The sequence below is a fragment of the Salpingoeca rosetta genome (genome assembly GCF_000188695.1).
Source record: "Salpingoeca rosetta unplaced genomic scaffold supercont1.5, whole genome shotgun sequence".
Classification (NCBI taxonomy): Eukaryota; class Choanoflagellata; order Craspedida; family Salpingoecidae; genus Salpingoeca; species Salpingoeca rosetta.
In genome coordinates, this window is record NW_004754929.1 from 1,088,502 (window position 1) to 1,106,344 (window position 17,843).

Genomic DNA, 17,843 nt, shown 5'->3' on the forward strand with positions numbered 1-17,843 from the left:
CTATGAATCAAGCTGGCAGAGCAGAGCAGCGCCCTTGGCAATCCAGTAGTCCTGTGGCTGTGTGGAGGGAAGATGCACGGCCACAACAAAGTTGGTGGAGTGGCCCGTCGTTGACAACACGCCGGCACGCACAGATGTTTTGTACAGGGGCGCAATGTAGTCCTTGGGCGGCGGAGTAAAGTTGGCAGTGGGCAGCATGTGCATCACGGGTAACGGCGCCTGCATCTGCCCAGGCAGCGAATCGCTCACAACCGCAGCGTCATCGTCCCAACGGAACGCTGTTCCGTTCAAGCACATGCGGACGCGCAACATAAGCAAATGCAACAAGTAAGCAGGACGAACGTGAGAAGGCACCAGGCGTTAAGACAGTCACGCAGTCACAAGCACGAGCAAGCACAAACGAGAGAAAAAGTCGCAACCAGACGCAGGTGGAAACGCATCAATACAGAGAACACGCAGATTCCCATACACATCAAACAACGAGATCCAATACGCAGCAGCGACAAGCACAGCACAATACAACAACAGCAACAGCAACAGCAACAGCAACAGCAACAACATCACGCAGCGAACGGAGAAACACACACACACACACACACACAAACACGGACATACAAACACGCACACACACGCACACGCACATACAAACACACACACACTCACGCACACGCACACGCACACGCACACGCACACACACACACAGGCAACGAGTACGCGCGCGCACATGGGTTACGCACCATCCATAAAAATGCCGTGAACAAGCACGCCGTCGTCAAAATGGGGCAGCTCTGGCGTGTGGTCCTTGGCTCCTTCCTCAATGTACACGTGAGGTAATACCTCAAACTGGAAACTCAACGTGTCAATCGGCAAGTTGTACTTGCGCGCGTGCGTCTGCAACGTGCCGGTCAGGAAACCCTGCAATACGACCACAACACGAGAGCACGAATCAATATGTATTGGGGAGTCGTGTGAGTTGCTGTACATTCTGCGCATCGAGGTCACACGGCAGGTCCATGCGAGAACAAACCCCACAACAATGCCACGAAACACACCAGCACATCCAAACTGTACACATACAAACACACACAAACACAAGCTCGCGCGCACACATACAACACAAACACACACGCATACACGCATACAACACAAACACACACACATACACACATACAACACAAACACAAATACACACACATACAACACAAACACAAACACATACACACAAACACAAACACAAACACAAGCTCGCACGCACACACACACACGCATACAAACACACCTGTGGAAAGAAGAAGCCGGAGAGCCAGAAGGACTTGGGCTTGCCGTGCTTGAGCCAGTGCTCAACAAACTCCAGGCGCAGCACCAAATCCTTCACCCAAGACGCGAGCGGCTTCAAGGATGGATATGCCGCCGTCGCCCACATCTCGGGCACCTGGTTGTTGAGGAAGCTCGTGTACACGCGCTCCAGCTCCGCGCTCATCACCACCAGACCCTTGATCGCCTTCTTGATGTTGCTGAGCGAGTCCCACAGCACCACAAGCAGCTTGTTGAACCGGTCCACCTCCTGCCGCAGCACCGTGCTCAGCGACTGCACGCGCCCTTGCTCGTCAAGGTCAAACGTGCCCGGCTTCGCCTCGTCAATGTCCAGCAGCGCCTTGGGCAGCTTCTCCTCAATCGAGCCCGCCAGCTCAAACACAATCTCATCGGGCGTCTTGCCGCTCGCCCCTCCGCTCATGCGCGGCTGCACATCGAGGATCGTGCGCACAAGCATGTTCGTTTCCTCCAGCTGGAACGCAATGTTTGCGTTGTCGTGCATGCCAAACACCTCCGGGTCGTCCGAGAAGGGAAGGCTGTCCACGTACTCCTGCATCTGCTCAATCGTCTCCACCGCAGGCGCGTAGTACGTGCCAGAGGGCGAGTACTTGTAGTCCGCGTCCAGGGCCTCCTTCACCAGGTACCTGCGGAGAATCGTCGACAGGCACCGCTCGTCCCACCGGTCCGTCACGCGCCCACCGTACGTGATCTCGCTCGTGATGAAGAACAGCGCGCTCCACGGCACGTGCCCGTCCTCCAGGAAGATGCGCAGGTTCTCCAGCGCGCACTCGCGGTCCGACGAGCTAAACTCGTAGGGGATGTTCCATCCGAGCGCACGGAACTTCTTGCGCTCCTGGATCACGGCGTGGAAGAAGCACAGCCCGAAGATGAGCTTGCGCCACGTCGTGCCCAGCTTGTGCTTCTCGAAGAAGCTGGGCTCGATGGACGCAAACGCGCCCCGCAGGTTGGCCTTGAGGCCCTTGGGCGGCTCGTTGGTCACCTTCACGCTGTTCTGCAGCACGCTCACGGGGAAGAACGAGCACGGCGCGGAGCTGAGGAACAGGCGGAAATCGTCGTGCACCGCAGCCTTGGGGTCCGCCAGCCCCTTGATCACCTGCTCCATCCGCGTCATCCACGACTTGGCCAAGTGGCAGTTCTGCAGGAACACCCAGTCGCCGTTGCGCGTCGCCTTCTCAATCAGCTTCTCCGCCACGGGGCCCTGGCCCTGCCCGAGAGAGATGGAGTGCACGCGATCGCTGTACGACTTCTCCTGCGCAAAGCGGAGGAACCCGGACATGGGATCCGAGCCCACCGACAGCACGAAAATGAGCGGCACCGTGGACAGCATGTCGTTGTACAGCGCCTGCATGCTCACGGGCGGCGACTCCACAAACCGCCGCCCAAGCGACAGGCTCACAAACGCCGCCACGCCCTCCACGGCGCGGTGCGGCACCAGCGCGCGAATCACCATGAGCTTCTGGAACGGCGTCAGCGCCTCCGCCCACGCCTTGGACGGCTCCCCGCCCTGCTTCAACGTGTCCCCGGCGTGCAGATTGAGCGTCACGGTGACGCTGCCCAGCTCAATCGGCATGGGGACCGTGACCAGGTCCTGGCCCAGGCCCGCAAACACGTCCGGGAACGCCGTTTCGAGGTCGCAGCACTCGTGCCACACGTGCTCCTGCAGCCACGCCGCCGCGTGCTCGGGAATCGGCGGGTACTCCCGCTCCGCAGCGCCAGACCCGCGCAGGAAGTGGTTCCACTCGGGCGTGGTCACGGTGCCGTCCACGCGCAGAATCTCAATGCACATCATGAAGCTGAACATAAGCTTGTGGCGCTCAAACAGGCCGCGCGACACGTTGGCAAACACGTTCTCCGTCGAGTAGGAGATGATGTTCCGCAGGCGCGTGTCCAGGTCCGATGCCTTCTCGCTCGCCTCAATGCACTGCACGAACAGCTGCTTGAAGTACTCCAGCGAGTACTGGTACATGGGGTCGATGTTGCTCATGTCCGCAATGACAAAGAACAGGACGGAGCCGCGCACGGCCGCCGGGCGGTACTTGTCGCGCGCCTCCGTGATGGACGCCTCCGTGGTCTCTGCGCGCTTCAGGCGCTCGCCAATGGCCGTGGACGTCGTCTTGGAGTCGTTGAGCGTGTTGATGAGCCGCTCGTCATCAAGGATGTTGCCCTCCGAGTTGAACAACAGCTTCAGGATCTCGTCCTCGATGCTCTTCAGCTGTGCGCGGTCCTCGTTGATCTGCAGAATCAGCTTTGTCCGCTCCTCCTCCAGGTCGGGTCGCTCGAGGCGCACCACGTCCGCAAGCAGCTGGTCCTCCAAGCCCGTCTTGGTCACCGTGAAGTTGATGATGGTCACCTTGATGCAAATCTCGGGCAGGTAGTGCGGGTTGGCCATCTTCGTCGTCATGTAGAAGCGGAAGTTCTTGTCGTAGTCAATGTCGCTGTCACCGAGGCGGATCAGCGTGCGCCCGCCCTGCTTGAACGTCTGCTTCAGCAGGATGGGCTCCAGCGAGGGGTCCAGCGTCTCCTCAACCTCCTCCAGCAGCACGGGCTGCCCAATGCGGATGGCGTTCTCCAGCGTGCGCAGGAAGTTGGGGTCTGTCAGCTTGATCACGTGCAGGCCGTTTCGCGCCTCCATCTGCCGAATCCACTTGTTCGCCTGGTCCTGCGGGTCGATCATCAGCGGCCAGCGCCGCCCACACGTCACCAGCACCGCGTTCTCCGTGGACAGCTGGTCGCGCGGCAGGCCGCTGGCGTTCCACTGCCGAATCTGGAACGGGCTCGACAGCACGTCCGCCACGCCCATGCCCTCCGTCACGGGGATCTCCAGCTCCTTGCACTTGGCCACCCAGCCCGAGACCAGGTCGGCGCGGTAGGAGCTGGTGAAGGCGCCAAAGTACGCCACGCACGCGGCCGCCAGGAACACGTTGCCCACGACGTCGTGCACTTGCTGGTCATACTCCTTGACCGTTTCCGCCCAGCGCACCTGCTCGTCTGCCAGCGCCGTCTGCAGCTTTCCTGCACGCGACAAACGCGCCGCCGTCCTCTCCATGTTGCGCTCCAGCTCCTCCTTGGCCGCAACGCTCTGCTTGTACTGCTTCTGCAGCGCCTTGATCTTGCCCTCAACCTCCGCCAGCCGGTCCTGCTTGGTCTTCAGCTCGGCCATGGTCTTGTTCAGCGCCGCTTGCGCCGCCTTGAGCTTCTCGCGCTTGGGCTCCACCGTGCGGAACACGTGCGCGTACTTGTCCATGGCCCGCACCCACATGCAGATGGACCGGCATGCCTTGGACACCTTCTCCACCTTCTCCGGCACAAAGTCTGGGTTGTCGATGTAGGGCTTGATCTTCTTCAGCGTGCGGTCAGGGATGTTGTCCTTGTCGTACTGCATCATCTGCTTCAGAAAGTCCGCCTCGCCCAGCAGCGACTTGGCCGTCTTCCAGTCCGTCTTGCGCCCAAACAGCAGGCACACGGCCTCCATCACCGTCTGCACCAGCGCTGGCGGCGACGCAAAGGCCTTGAGCTCCTGCACGTCCTCCTTTCGCAGCGACTTGAGCGCGTCCGTGGCCGCCTGCAGCGCCGGCAGGGCCTCGTCCAGATCGCGCTGCGCGTCCATCTTGATGGCCTCCGTCTCGTTGGCCTCCTTCTGCGCCACAGCCTCCTCGGCCTTGACCACCTTGCGCACCTCGTCGGCCTTGGCCTTGTCCACCTTGATGCGCTCCATGAGCTGCATCGTGTCCTCGCTCTGCTGCTTCAGCACTGGCTCCAGTGCCGTGAGCTCCTCCTCCATGGTGGCCACCAGGTCGTTTGTCTCCTCGAGCTTGTTCAAACCCGTCTGGAAGCGGTCCCGCTGCAGCATGATGTCACGCTTCTTCTCGTCAAGCATGCCCGTGTACAGGTTGATGAGCTCCAGGTAGCTCGTCGGCGTCGTGTAGTACTTGCGCCGCAGCTCCTCGTAGAAGCGGTCGGCCGTCTCGCTGACGCTCGTGTGGATCTCCACGCACATCTGCGCAATCTTGCCCTTGAGGCTCTCGTCGCCCAGGTCCACAAACTCGAAGAAGCGCTGCGCAACGCCGAGCAGGGCCTCGCGCGGCCACTCTGTGAACCAGTCGATGGTGCAGCAGTTGACAATCGAGGGGAACATGCGGCAGCGGGAGCGGAATGCGTCGCCCACGGGGCTCATGCACAGCACAATGTGCAGGTTGTCGCGCACGCGGTTGATGAAGTACTGAAACACGGCGTCACGCGACTCGGAGATGCCGGCCTGTCGCGCAAGCGGGCGCACGGGCTGCAGGAACTGCTCAATCTCGTCGTTCTCAATTAAATTGGGCACCTCGCCCGAGTTGAGCATGTTGTTGATGTCCTCGAGAAACTCCTCAACCACAATCTGCGTGTCTGTGAAGAGGAAGACGGTCTGCTCGCCCTTGGAGCCGGCGAGTTCGTACAGCTTCTTCAGGTCCTCGCGGAACTCTGAGTAACCGTAGCCGCGCGTGATCTCAATTTGGAAGCACTTGAAGCCCGCCATGTGGCACGCCATGCGGGTGAGCGACTGCTTGCCGGTGCCGCCAACGCCAACAAGCAGGGCGTTGCCGCGTGGCTGGCGAATCATGCGCGCAATGCGAGCAACGTGCGCAATGGCGTCCTGGAAGAACACCAGCTTCATCTCCTTCTGCGAGCTCAGGTTGTAGTCGTCCAAGTAATCCTCCAACACCTTGGGGAGCTGTCAACAAGGATTCAACATGTGTTTTGTGTGTGCGTGTGTGCGTGTGTGTTTGTGTTTGTGTGTTTGTGTGTTTGTGTGTTTGTGTGTGTGCGCGTTGTGGCGTGTGTGTGTGTGTGTGTGTGCGCGCGCGCGCGTTGTGGCGTGTATGAGAACATGACACATGAACAAACGGTGAAGCGAAGCCGCATCTGAGAACATGCCGTGTTGTGTTGTGCACGCAGACACTGGGGGGAATAAAACAAGGCTGCGAGCAAATGCGCACCTTTGCTTGGTCGAGCGGTTCGTAAAGACGATCCTCGGCCGGCGCACCCATCTTCATAAAGTCTCCAAAGAGAACAGGCTTGGTGGCAAGCTGCTCCGCCTCCACATTCTGCATGCGTGGGCACAATTGGGTTGTACGAGTGGGTCAGTGCGTGAGGTTGACAACGGCAGGGGGAGCGGGGGTTGAGCATGCAAGCGTGACAAAGATCCGGGGCACAAGCCTGCACAGTAGGGTCTACGCGTGAGTGCACATTGATTCACCTTGTTGAAGTGCTTGTACGCCATCTCGGCCAGGATTTCGTTGAAAAAGCCCTTGTCCTCGGCGTTGATGAGACGGTCGTGGAACACGCGCGAGCACTCGTGGCAGAAGAGATCAAACACGTGGTCTGGCGTGCGAACCACCGAGGAATCCACCTAGAAGATAAAAAAACATCATGAAATGCAATTGCGATGGGATGGAACAACAATCCATGAGCAACTGTTAGCCGCCGTCTCACCAGACACACAACATGATATCGACACAAACACGGTATCAACTACCAACACATCCTATTCAACTACCAACACCCATGCAGTCACAAGTGAGCTCCCGCCCCGCCCCCAACACACACACACACACACGCACGCACACACGCACGCACACACGCACACACGCACGCACGCACACACGCACGCACACACGCACGCACACACGCACACGCACACACACACACCTGAAGGATGCCCTGGATGCACTTGGAGAGATCACGAAGGTTGAAGACGTAATGCGACTTGGCTGGTGTGGGCAACAAATCCGTACTCATGCGCTCGTAGATGCCGACAGCGGCGTTGACCACAGCCGACGCGGTGCCAATCACTTCCTTCTGGAAGTCGCACACGGTGAAGAACCCGCGCGTGATCTGCTCGAAGATGCCCTTGAGCGTGTCCTCGTCTGGGGAGGGCAAGCACATCATGGCAAAGTGGCGCAGCAGGCGCGGCGTGGTCGGGTTGCGGCCACCACCGGGCGGTGCGCACGCGGCAATCAGCGTCAGGTCCACAATGCCGGTCCACGTGAGCTTGGCGCGGTCGTAGAAGCCGTCGTAGTCCTGCAGCTGTCGCAGCAGCTCGATTGGCGGCTGCGCACCGTACGTCTCCAGCTTGGGCATGTTCAAGTCGTCCACAAACAGCAGCATGTGCTTGCCCATGGGCGGCCCAAGCCTGTTCTTGGGCTTCTTCTCCAGCTTGCTCTCGATAATCTCCTGCGTGCGCTGCGAGCTGGTCTGCGCAGAGAAGTTCATGGTCAGCGGCAGCACGGAGCCTGCAGCCTCGGCCGTGTCCAGGTACTCCTTCGCAATCACGCTCTTGCCAACGCCAGTGGTGCCCGTGAAGAGCACAGAGTGGCGCATGCGTGAGAAGCGCTCCAGCAGGTGCTTGAACTTGACTGTGGACGACGTGGGCACGAGCATGTCGAAGAACGGCACGCCCTCCTTGTAGGCGAATTTGGGCACAATGTCCGCCCAGCGCAGCAGCGCGGGGGTGTTGGCCTCCAAGGCAACGTAGTAGTCGAAGACGGTGCCCTGGCCCGGGATGCGGATGTCGTGGCGGTCGCTAAACGAGTCGCGAACAAGCGCGTCAAAGCCCAGGTGGTCCTGGTCAACCAGGTTCCCGCCGACGGACCAGATGAAGGCAAACAGAAAGTAGTTGGAGAGGATGGCGTTGAGGTGCTCGTCTTGCTCCTGGGCAGACCAGTCGACGCGTGGGGCGCCTTGGGCGTCCTTCTCGCGCAGCAGATCCTCCAGCAGCACACACAGCGCGCTTGCCTTGGCCATGTCCACCTGGGCAATGCCCTCGCGCAAGGTCTTGTGGACCTGGTGCAAGACAGAGTCCACGTGCTCGGCAAAGAGGTCGTTCAGGTGCTCCTTCTGCGGCTCCTGCAGGATGTCGAGGTTGTGCATCCAGCGGTTGACGTAGGGCCGCCAGCCAAGCTCCTGCGGGTCAACGTACACCATGCCGCAGCGGGACACGGTGGCTGGGGAGGCCACGGCAAGGTCCGCAACCTCAAACAGCATGTGCATGCTGGACGAGAGCTTGATGCGCTCCGAGTTTGCCAAGCACAGCATCTTGTTGTCGTCGAGCACGGTGTTCATGTTCTCGATCCACAGCGCATCGACGGGGCCGTCGCAGACGATCCATTTGTGGTCGTCGTTGGTCTGCGCCACGCACTGGCGCACGAGGGTGGCCATGAGGCCATCGCGCCACTCGCCGGTGGTGCCGTCAACCTGGCCGTACAGCTCGCCCATGCTCACCGCCTTTGGGTTGAGGATGTACTGGTGCACGGGTCGGTACTCAAAGTGCTCCACCCCCTTGTCGTGCAGGCGCGTGAGCGTGTCTGCCAAGACGGCAAGGACGGTGGACTTGCCGCCGCCGGTTGGGCCAACAAGCATGACGCCGTGGCGCACCACCATCGTCTCGTACAGCTGAATCACCTTGGTCACCTGCGGGTTCTCCACCTCCAGCTCGCGCTCCTCAATGCACTCCACAATTGTCTCGCGCAGGGAGCCGTAGTCGTGCTCGGGCAGCTCCACCCCGGGGAAGAGGTCTGACAGGATGGCCGTGAACAGCGCAACGTCCTCCGCAAGGAACTTGGGCAGGTTGCTGTCGCGCAGGGCGGTGAGCAGCACGGTGGCCTCGCTCTGGCCAACACGCGAGCGCTTGAGCGAGCCCGCCATTACCAGCACAGACTTGACGGCACGCATGCCGAAATCATAGTGGTCCTGCTGAGAAAGCTGCTCGCTGCACAGCTTGTACATCTGCGTCATCTTGCGAGCCAGGTTGCGCGGGCTCTCAAAGCCCTCGGAGAAGAGAATCACCTCCGCAATCAGCGCGTAGTCTGGCACCATCATGGCAAAGGGGCGGAAGAGCGCTTTGAGGTTGTCTGGCAGCTCCGTGCGGCCGGCATAGCCGGGGTTCATGGTGATGAAGGCGGCGCACTTGGGGATGAGGCGAATCTCGCGGCCCTCAAACATGAAACGCTTGGCGCCGCGCGTCTTGGCGTTCTTGATGGTGAGAATCTGCTGCGCAATCACAGAGAGCACCTCAATGTCGATGCGGTTGAACTCGTCAAAGCAGCACCACGCGCCGCTCTGCGCCAGACCCGAGAAGAACTTGCCCATCATGCGGTAGTCCAGGCCTTCGCTGCAATTGAACACAATGCACGGGTTACCAAGCGCCTGCCACCGTGAAGGAGAGAGCACGGGTTGAACGAGACAAGCCGTAAGTCGAGATGAGTACGTGAGTGGATGCATGACTGAAGTAAGTGATCGATGCATGGATGCATGCACGGATGAAAAGTACGAGTCGTGGATGCATGCATGGATGAAAAGTACGAGTCGTGGATAGATGCATGCATGCATGCATGCGTGCGTGCGTGTACACACTGGTAGTGCGGTATTGTTGTGCAGGTGTGTTTGTGTAGTTGAATGTACCTTTGCCATGTCCTTTGTTGTCTCCGTTTTTCCAGTTCCGGCCGGACCGGCAGGGGCACCGCCGAGGTCGAGTTGCAGCGCACCCATGAGGCAGAGGTAGCAGCGATCTGTCAGCGGCGTGATGACGAGACGCATGCTCGCTCCGAGATACTCGTACGCATACACGAAGCGCGAGTTGGACATGCGCGCAACCATGTCGTCAATGTCGTCCTCCCAGTAATAGCGCAGCTGGCGCACCCACTCAAAGTCCTGCATTGAGAAGAGGGGATGCGGTGCGGCGGCGGCGGTGGTGGTGTGGGCATGGGTGGGTGTGGGTGTGGGTGTGGGTGGGATTAATCAACAACAAACCAGACACCAGTCCACAAAGTCCACCGCTCCACGGACACAAACACACACATACACGTATACACACACAAATTCGCACACACACACACACAACACACACACACACATACACACAAGTTCGCACACACACACACATACACACACACACAAACAAAATTCACACACCACCACCTGTATCCAGAAACTGACCTCGAGGTCGGAGACCTTGGAGTGGACCAGGGAAGTCACGTTGTCGCGGGCGTGCACGTCAATGGTGATGAGGGCACCAAGCACCTTTCGGAACAGCTTGGACAGCTTCTGGCGCGACATGGCGGCCAGGTCAGCGAGCTGGCTGATGCACTGCTTCTCGTACGCCTCGAGCGCCTGCTGCGGATTCTCGTTCGTGATGGCGCGCGTGACGTCGCGGCACCACATCATCTGCGACACGCTGATGATGACCTGGGACGGGTGGCGGCCAACCCACTCCGTGCGCGGGCACGCCGTGTAGTCGGTGATGGCGGCCTTGGTCAGCGCATACAGCGACTTGACCATGGCGTCCTCCACGGAGCACAGCCACACCTCCACGTTGCCGCGGGCCTTGAGCCCTTTGCCCAGCGCCACGCGCTCGCCCTCTGGCGAGATCATGGCGTAGATGTCGTTGGCAGTCTTGCCGTCCTCGCCAAACTCAAGCTTCTGGATGGCGTCAAAGCACTTGCGCAGGTGCGGCTGCACGGCCTGCGGGTTGCGCGTCTGTGCGAGGATCTCAAGCAGCTCGTCGTTGGAGAGGAAGAAGAAGCGCGAGAACACCATCCGCTTGCTCTCGAGGTAGTCCTCCAGGCACTTCTGAATCTGCTCCAAAAGCGCGTTGTTCTTCTTGAAGCGCTCCAGGAAGCCTGGCGTCGTGCCGGCGCGGATTGCGTTTGGAAACGCCGTTGTCTTGCGCATGGCGTCCTTGAAGGACTTGTCAACCTCCAGGAACATCTTGGCCTCGGACGGCAGCTGCCGCTGGATGTCTGGCGCAGAGAAGATGCTCTCCAGGTAGATCCAACTGCGCTGGCACTCAAGCCACTCGTCAACCGTCTCCGAGAAGAGGTTGAGTTGCCGCTGCCAGTCCTCCACGCGCTGGCGAATGGGCTCCACGTGCCGCGACCCGGCGATGGTGGCAATGTTCACCTGCGAGTCGTCCAGCAGCATCTGGATGTCGTCCATGCCACCCAGGATGGTCACGTCCTTGCTGTCACGGAAGGGGATCACGGGAAGCTCCGCTTCCTTCCACGCGTCCTCAACCTGCACGCATTGGACATGGCGCACACCAAAGCGTGCGTGTCATGTTAGTTGGTTCAAACCGCGCACATGGGAACAGATAGGGGAGACAGCGTTGAACGGAGGCGGCGCGCAATCACACACACACACATGCACATGCACAAGCACAAATGTTTGAACAGGAATGTACACATGCACGCACGCAAACAGAAAACGCACAATGTCGCAGACATATGCAGACACACAAAACCACATGCACACACAAACACGCACACACATGCGCACACGCACAAACAAGCGCACCTTCTTGAGCATGACTTCGAGTGAAGCCTCGGAGGAGGCGCCGGAGCTGACTTCTTGAATCTCTTCGCCATGCTTGAACACATCCAGCTCGCTCAGCATGCCCAGGTTCAGCGTGTCGTCCAAGGGAAGCGTTTGTCCAATGATGCCAAAGATTTTCTCCCAGTGGCGCGGGCGCAGCGCCGGGTTGCGCAGGTCCATAATCACCGGCATCTTTGCCTTCATCTTCTCAATGTTGAGCTGGAGCTGTGGGGAGACCTCGTTCTGCGGCAGCTGCTTCGTCAGCGAATACGCCGCCTTGGCCATCCGTGTGACCTGGGGCAGGGCAATGCAAGTGGGTGTTGGGGATTGGGTGGTGGGTGTGTGGTGCATGTGGGTTTGCGTGTGAGGAACAAATATGCGCACAACACCATGGCCAACTGCCACCACTTGCATGTACAAGCCCACGCCCTTGCATGCGGCCAAGCATGCTGTCTCTCCCCGCGTATGTGACCTCGCTCTCAAACAAACACGCACTAATACACGCACGCACAAACGTACAAACACGCACTAATACACGCACCCCAAACCACTAAAAACACGTACGTACACCAAACGCACACACGCACACACGCACACACGCACACACGCACACACGCACACACGCACAAGCACACACCGTGTTGCTCATTTCTTCAGCATCCATCTTGAGGAATTGCTGCTGCGCCCAGTCCTGCTCGAGGCTGTTCCACTCGTCGATGGTGTCCCAAAGCGCCTTCTTCGCCTTGACCTCTGCGTGCGTCTCCTCAAGCGCAGAGAAGCGCGTGACCTCAATCTTGAACTTCTTCTGGTACGAGCGGTACTCGGCCGCCCGCTGCTGCAGCGTCTCCATCTTCTGGTTCAGCTCGCGTGTAAAGGCAAGCACCTTCTCCAGCTCGGCCTGCGGGTCAAACACAAGCTCGTTGGACGCCTCCTCGCGCACCTCAAGCACGTTGGCGCTGAGCTTCGAGATGTCCTCGTCAAGCACGTCACAGAAGGAGTTGATGCGCTTGTTCTGCTCGTCCACGGCCGCCTTGACCGTGTCGCGCAGGCGGATGATGTTGTTCTTGGCTGTCTCAAACTCCGCCACGTCCTCTGGCGGTGCCTCGATGCCGAAGCGATCAATGAGCGCATACAGGTCTGTCACCAGCTTGGCGTCCTTCTCAATCGTCTCCATGGTTGCGTCAATCTCATCGACAAACGTGAGCGCGCGCACGTACTCCTCCGTGGTGGTTGGCTGCATCTCCAGCTGGTGCATGGCGCCGTGCATCTGCTCGGCCACCTCCTTGTTCTTGCGGCAGGCGAGCTTGGGCAGGGCGCGGTGGAGCGCCTCCAGGCACGCGCGCGGCACCGGCAGAAACGTCTCCTTGAGCTGACGGCAGTCCACCACCATCATGCCGAGGTTGTTGGCGGGCACAATCCCGCTGCCCGTGGTGATCATCTTGGAAAACTCCTCAAGCGACTGGGTGTAGAACTCGAGCGAGTGCTCCGTCTCCTCCAGCCACTCCAGGTCAATGCCGTGGCTGCGCGCGTACATGTCGCGAATCACGGACATGTGCCCCTTGAACTTGTTGGCCACGCGATACGCAAAGTCCAGCAGGTCCATGACGCCCTCGGAGTGCTCTGCCAAGCGCTCGTCCTCCTCCAGAATCTCGGCAAGGTGGCCCGGCTCCTCGCCAACAAAGTCCTCCTGGCGGTGCCCGAGCGTGGGCCGCGTGACAAAGTCAAAGTGCGGGGAGGGCGCGATGGGCTCCACGGCGCACACGCGCTCCTTGAACGAGGTAATGAGTCGGCCAAGCTCGTGCTTGACGTCGCCGTTGTCCGGATCAAGATCCAGCGCATCCACATCCAGCAGCAGGTCAATCTGGTCACAGTGGTGGCGGCGATGGAGGTGTTCGGTGAGAAAACAAAGAATATGTGGGCAACTACGACGAAGAGGGATAAAGTGGTGACGATGACTGCGCAGAATTCATCGGCCACACACCGGCGCATAGACAGACCGACACATACACAACAACACCCTCAAACAAACAAACAAACAACACAACAACACACTCAAACAAACAACACAACAACACCCTCAAACAAACAAACAAACAACACAACACAACACAACACAACACAACACAACACAACACAACACAACACAACACAACACAACACAACACAACACAACACAACACAACACAACAACCAAACACAACACAACAACCAAACACAACACAAACGCAACACAACAACACACTCAAACAAACAAACAAACAAACAAACAAACAAACACAACAACCAAACACAACACAACAACACACTCGAATAAAACAGACAAACAACCACGACGAACCTTAAACAGCGGGACGGCCTCGTCTGGGTCGGCGGTGATGAGCTCGCGCTCAACAAATCGTTTCACGGGGAAGCGGTAGTCGTCCACCGTGATGGCTGACGGCCCAAACTCGGGCACAGGCTCCTCCTCCACTTCCTCCTCCAGGATGATGGAGCCTTGGTGGGCCAGGGCCGCCTTTCGCTTGGCCTCTTCCTCCTTCTTCTTCCGTGCTGCCTCCTCTTGCTGCTGCTGCTTCTTCTTCTTCTTTGCCTCCTCGTCATCACCGCTGTCGTCGCCCTCATCTGCGGGGCCCGCGGCGGCAACGCTGTCATCCCGCAGGTGCTCGAGGTAGTGTCGCAGGAACCCAACAGACTCGACAGAGAGCTGCTGCATGGCGTTGGCGACAAGCATGTCAATCAGGCGAAGGAACGCTGCGAGGCGGATGCAGTTGGCCCGCTTGCGCGCTTGCTCCGTGTACGTCATCTTGGCATTTGCGTCTGCAGCGCGTGAAGCGAAACAAATGAGTCGCATGTGTGTATGTGTGTGTGGGGGGGGGGTGGGTGAAAGGTGAACCACTTGCTGAAAACCGCTTGGCATGAAACCGTGTCCAGCAGGACGTTAAGATGCATTCGTACGCATTTACACACACACACACACTTGTGCAAACAATGAAGAAAACGAACCGCTGAACCCGAGGTCTTCCATGGTCCGCCTGCAGGCGTCAAGGGCAATGTCAATCACCTGGCGCCGCAGGTGCTGGAGCTTGGCCGTGACTGCGTCACACTTCTCGCGCTGTCGCACGAAAAACTGCTCCACGGTGTACGGTTTCCTTGGGTCGATGTCCACCAGCCGCATGTCAACGACATCGAGGCAGATGGCACGAATCTGCATGAGGGCGGGGCGCAAGATGTCGTGATGCAGGAAGAGGTGTGCGCTGAGCTCCTCCGTGTGTGCGAGCTGGCGCGCTTGGACAATGTTGTTGCGCCACGTGGTGAACGCCTTCCACATGCGGTACTTGAAGAAGATGGGCAGCTGGCGGAGGCGGGAGTGGAAGATGAACTCGCGCTCGAAGCGATCCAGGGGCGTGAAGGTGGACATCTTGCCGTCAATCTGGGTCACGCCCTCAACGCTCAAGGTGAAGAAGGAGTCGCCGGGCCGGATTTCCGCGTGCCGCACGGGCTTGAGATCGTACACGTTGCGGTCAACCTTGGATGGGTCGCGTGGCACCAGGTACAAGAAGCCAACACGCGCGCCGCCTTGTTTGACAAAGTCGATGAGCTCGCTGGTGCTCTTGTCTCTGAGTTGATCCACCACATCGTCACTGATGGCGGTCGCCGTGCTATCAGTGCTTGCCCTTGCGGCAAGTTGTTGCTGTTGCTTCTGCCTCCGCAACGTGCCAGCAGAGGCAGTTGCAGACGGCAATGACGCAGAAGCAGCCTCCGCTGCCATCCTGCCATCACTGCGCTGCTGCTGCTGCTGCTGTTGTTGTTGTGGTTGTGGTGGTGTTGGTGGCGGCAGTGGTGCGTGGTGGGAGAAGGCCACATCCATGGGCTCTGGGGCAGACGGCACTGGGGGAAGCTTGAGGCTCCGCCCAAGGCCGCGGGACGAGGTTGACTTGAGGGATGGTGGCTTGCGTGCCTTGAATGTGCCTGTGCGCTGTGTGCCGGCTGATGCCTGGTGCAATCGGGACGCAAGCTGCTTCCCAGACTCCAGGCGCTCATCCCTGCTGCCACCGCTGCATGGCCGGGCACGGCCACCAGGCAAAGACCCACTCCTGCCCTGTCGCAAGGCATCCTTTGACATGGGAAGCTGTGGCGCTTCCCTCTGCTGCTTGGACGGGTTGATGGCGTGCGACATCTTCGGGCTTGTGTGTGTGTGTGTGTGTGTGTGTGTGTTGTGTGTCTGAGTGTCCGAAAACAAAGGGGGGCAAAGAGGCCCAAGGGTGTGGCAGGTGCTTCCCTTCTTGCTTCGCTCTCGCCGGGTTGAACGGCGGCGGAAGCCTCGCTCACAAAGAAGGCAGGTGTCTGATGCTGGTGTTGGTGACCGTGTGCTGTGTGCTGTGTTGGGGGTTTGGTGTGTTGGTGAGTTTGCCTTCGTTGCCTGTCTGTTGGCAAGCTGGCAACCAGTGTAGAAAATACTTTGAAGATGTGGACAATCGGCGTCAATACTGGGTTTGCCATTTGCATCCTCACCTGCAATTGGCAAAACAGGCACAGCCAACACACACGACCACACATCACAACCATGGACTGGAACCTGCCATCAGAGAAGAAGAGCGGCATCGAGGTGCCAAAGCAGGCGCGGCCCTTTGGCATGCCGTCTGGTCCCATCGAGAAGACCTCTGAACGTGGCCCAAACAAGCAAAATGTCAAGGAGCTCAAAGCAAAGGTGGGATGTGCCGTGCTTTTTGTGCACGTGCTTTTGTGTGTGTGTGTGTGTGTGTGTCTGCTTTTTGTGTGTGCGTGCTTTTGGGTGTGTGTGCGTGTCTGCGTGTGTGTGTGTGCGCGCGTGTGTGTGTGTGTGTCTGCGTGTGTGTGTGTGTGTGTGTGTGTGTGTGTGTGTGTGTGTGTGTGTGTGTGTGTGTGTGTGTGTGTGTGTGTGTGTCTGCGTGTCTGCATGTGGGTGTACATCAACTTGCGTGTCACCAATGTCCTCACACAAACACACACGCACGCATGCACTTGCACCACCTCGTCTTCAGCTGGCATGGCAAGTGGCAACGCGCCCGATGCAGGGTTTGCTGATGAACTTCTTCATGCTGTGGATGATGGGAAGCAGCGTGAACCTGTTCACGTTCCCCATGCTCGGTTACATGGTCTACTCGCCCCTCGTTGCCCTCTCGTCCATCTCCACAGGTACGCACGATTTCCGATCGTGCACTCAGAATCGTGACCATTGGCTGCCTTTTCTTTTTGTTGTGTGTTGTTTTCTCGCTTTCTACCCTCGCACACACACACACCCACACACACACACACACACACACACACAACACACACACACACACACACACACACACACAGCCCTGAGTATCCCCTTGCACTCGAATCGCACACACACACACACGGACAGTTCTCATTCGCATGCACACGTCCAACTCCCCCCCATGTGTTATGGCTTGCAGAGTTTGAGAAGCTCAGCAAGGAAGAATCGTTTTGGCTGCAGAAGATTGTGTTTGCGTTGGGTCAACTCACCGTTATTGGGCTTGCGGTGTACAAGTGCTCGGGTCTCGGCCTGATTCCAACAACGCAGGGAGACTGGCTCGAGTTTCTGCCACACGTGGAAGTAAGTTGTGTGTGTGTGTTTGTTTGTCTGTTTGTCTGCCTGTCTGTGTATGTCTGTTTGTCTGCCTGTCTGTGTATGTCTGTGCCTGAGTGTGTCTGTGTATGTTTGTGTCTGTGTATGTCTGAGTCTGTGTATGTCTGTGTCTGTTTATGTCTGTGTTCTTTGCTTGCATGTGTGTGTGCGTGCGAGCGTGAGCTTGCGCACCTGTGTGTTTTGTCACTCCCGTATGCTTGCCACCATTTTCACACGCATTCTTGTTCTTGCACACGCCGAACTTATGCCTTTCCTCTCACGCGCTGCCTGTATCTGCCTCTTCTGTAGCCTGCAGAGTATTCATCGGGTGGCGTCTCGCTGAGCTCGTAGGCTTGCTGTGTTGCAGCTCTTCCCCATGCCATAGCTTGTTGTCGCTGTTTGATGTGATGAGTCTTTTTTCTTCCCACACTGTTGCGTGTTTAGTGCTGTTGAATGAGCGGTGGTGGGTGTATCTCAAACAATAGCAAGCAAACGAGTGACGAAACCGACCATGCTACACACACACACACACACACACACACACACACAC

At 58.5% G+C, this 17,843-nt stretch overlaps 2 protein-coding genes across 2 annotated transcripts in view; one reads left to right on the forward strand and one right to left on the reverse strand.

Moving 5' to 3' along the window:
- The window catches only part of PTSG_11867 (dynein heavy chain 6), a gene marked incomplete at its 5' end in the record, with an annotated part of 16,118 nt that extends 262 nt beyond the window's left edge, over positions 1-15,856 (reverse strand). Inside the window, 13 exons of the mRNA XM_004996731.1 lie at positions 1-278; positions 738-915; positions 1,280-6,046; positions 6,312-6,419; positions 6,572-6,724; positions 7,024-9,519; positions 9,775-10,023; positions 10,309-11,385; positions 11,665-11,976; positions 12,320-13,543; positions 14,021-14,208; positions 14,284-14,574; positions 14,683-15,856. The exon at positions 1-278 is cut by the window's left edge and continues 262 nt beyond it. Of these exons, the coding sequence (XP_004996788.1) occupies positions 1-278; positions 738-915; positions 1,280-6,046; positions 6,312-6,419; positions 6,572-6,724; positions 7,024-9,519; positions 9,775-10,023; positions 10,309-11,385; positions 11,665-11,976; positions 12,320-13,543; positions 14,021-14,208; positions 14,284-14,574; positions 14,683-15,856 (12,495 nt within the window). The remainder of the gene's footprint in view (positions 279-737; positions 916-1,279; positions 6,047-6,311; positions 6,420-6,571; positions 6,725-7,023; positions 9,520-9,774; positions 10,024-10,308; positions 11,386-11,664; positions 11,977-12,319; positions 13,544-14,020; positions 14,209-14,283; positions 14,575-14,682) is intronic.
- A 330-nt stretch (positions 15,857-16,186) lies between these two features.
- On the forward strand, positions 16,187-17,802 carry PTSG_02300 (uncharacterized protein). The gene is made up of 4 exons (XM_004996732.1): positions 16,187-16,387; positions 16,701-16,854; positions 17,121-17,281; positions 17,603-17,802. The coding sequence occupies exons 1-4, from the start codon at positions 16,244-16,246 to the stop codon at positions 17,642-17,644; spliced, it is 501 nt and encodes a 166-aa protein (XP_004996789.1). The 5' UTR covers positions 16,187-16,243; the 3' UTR covers positions 17,645-17,802.
- Positions 17,803-17,843: the final 41 nt, after the last annotated feature.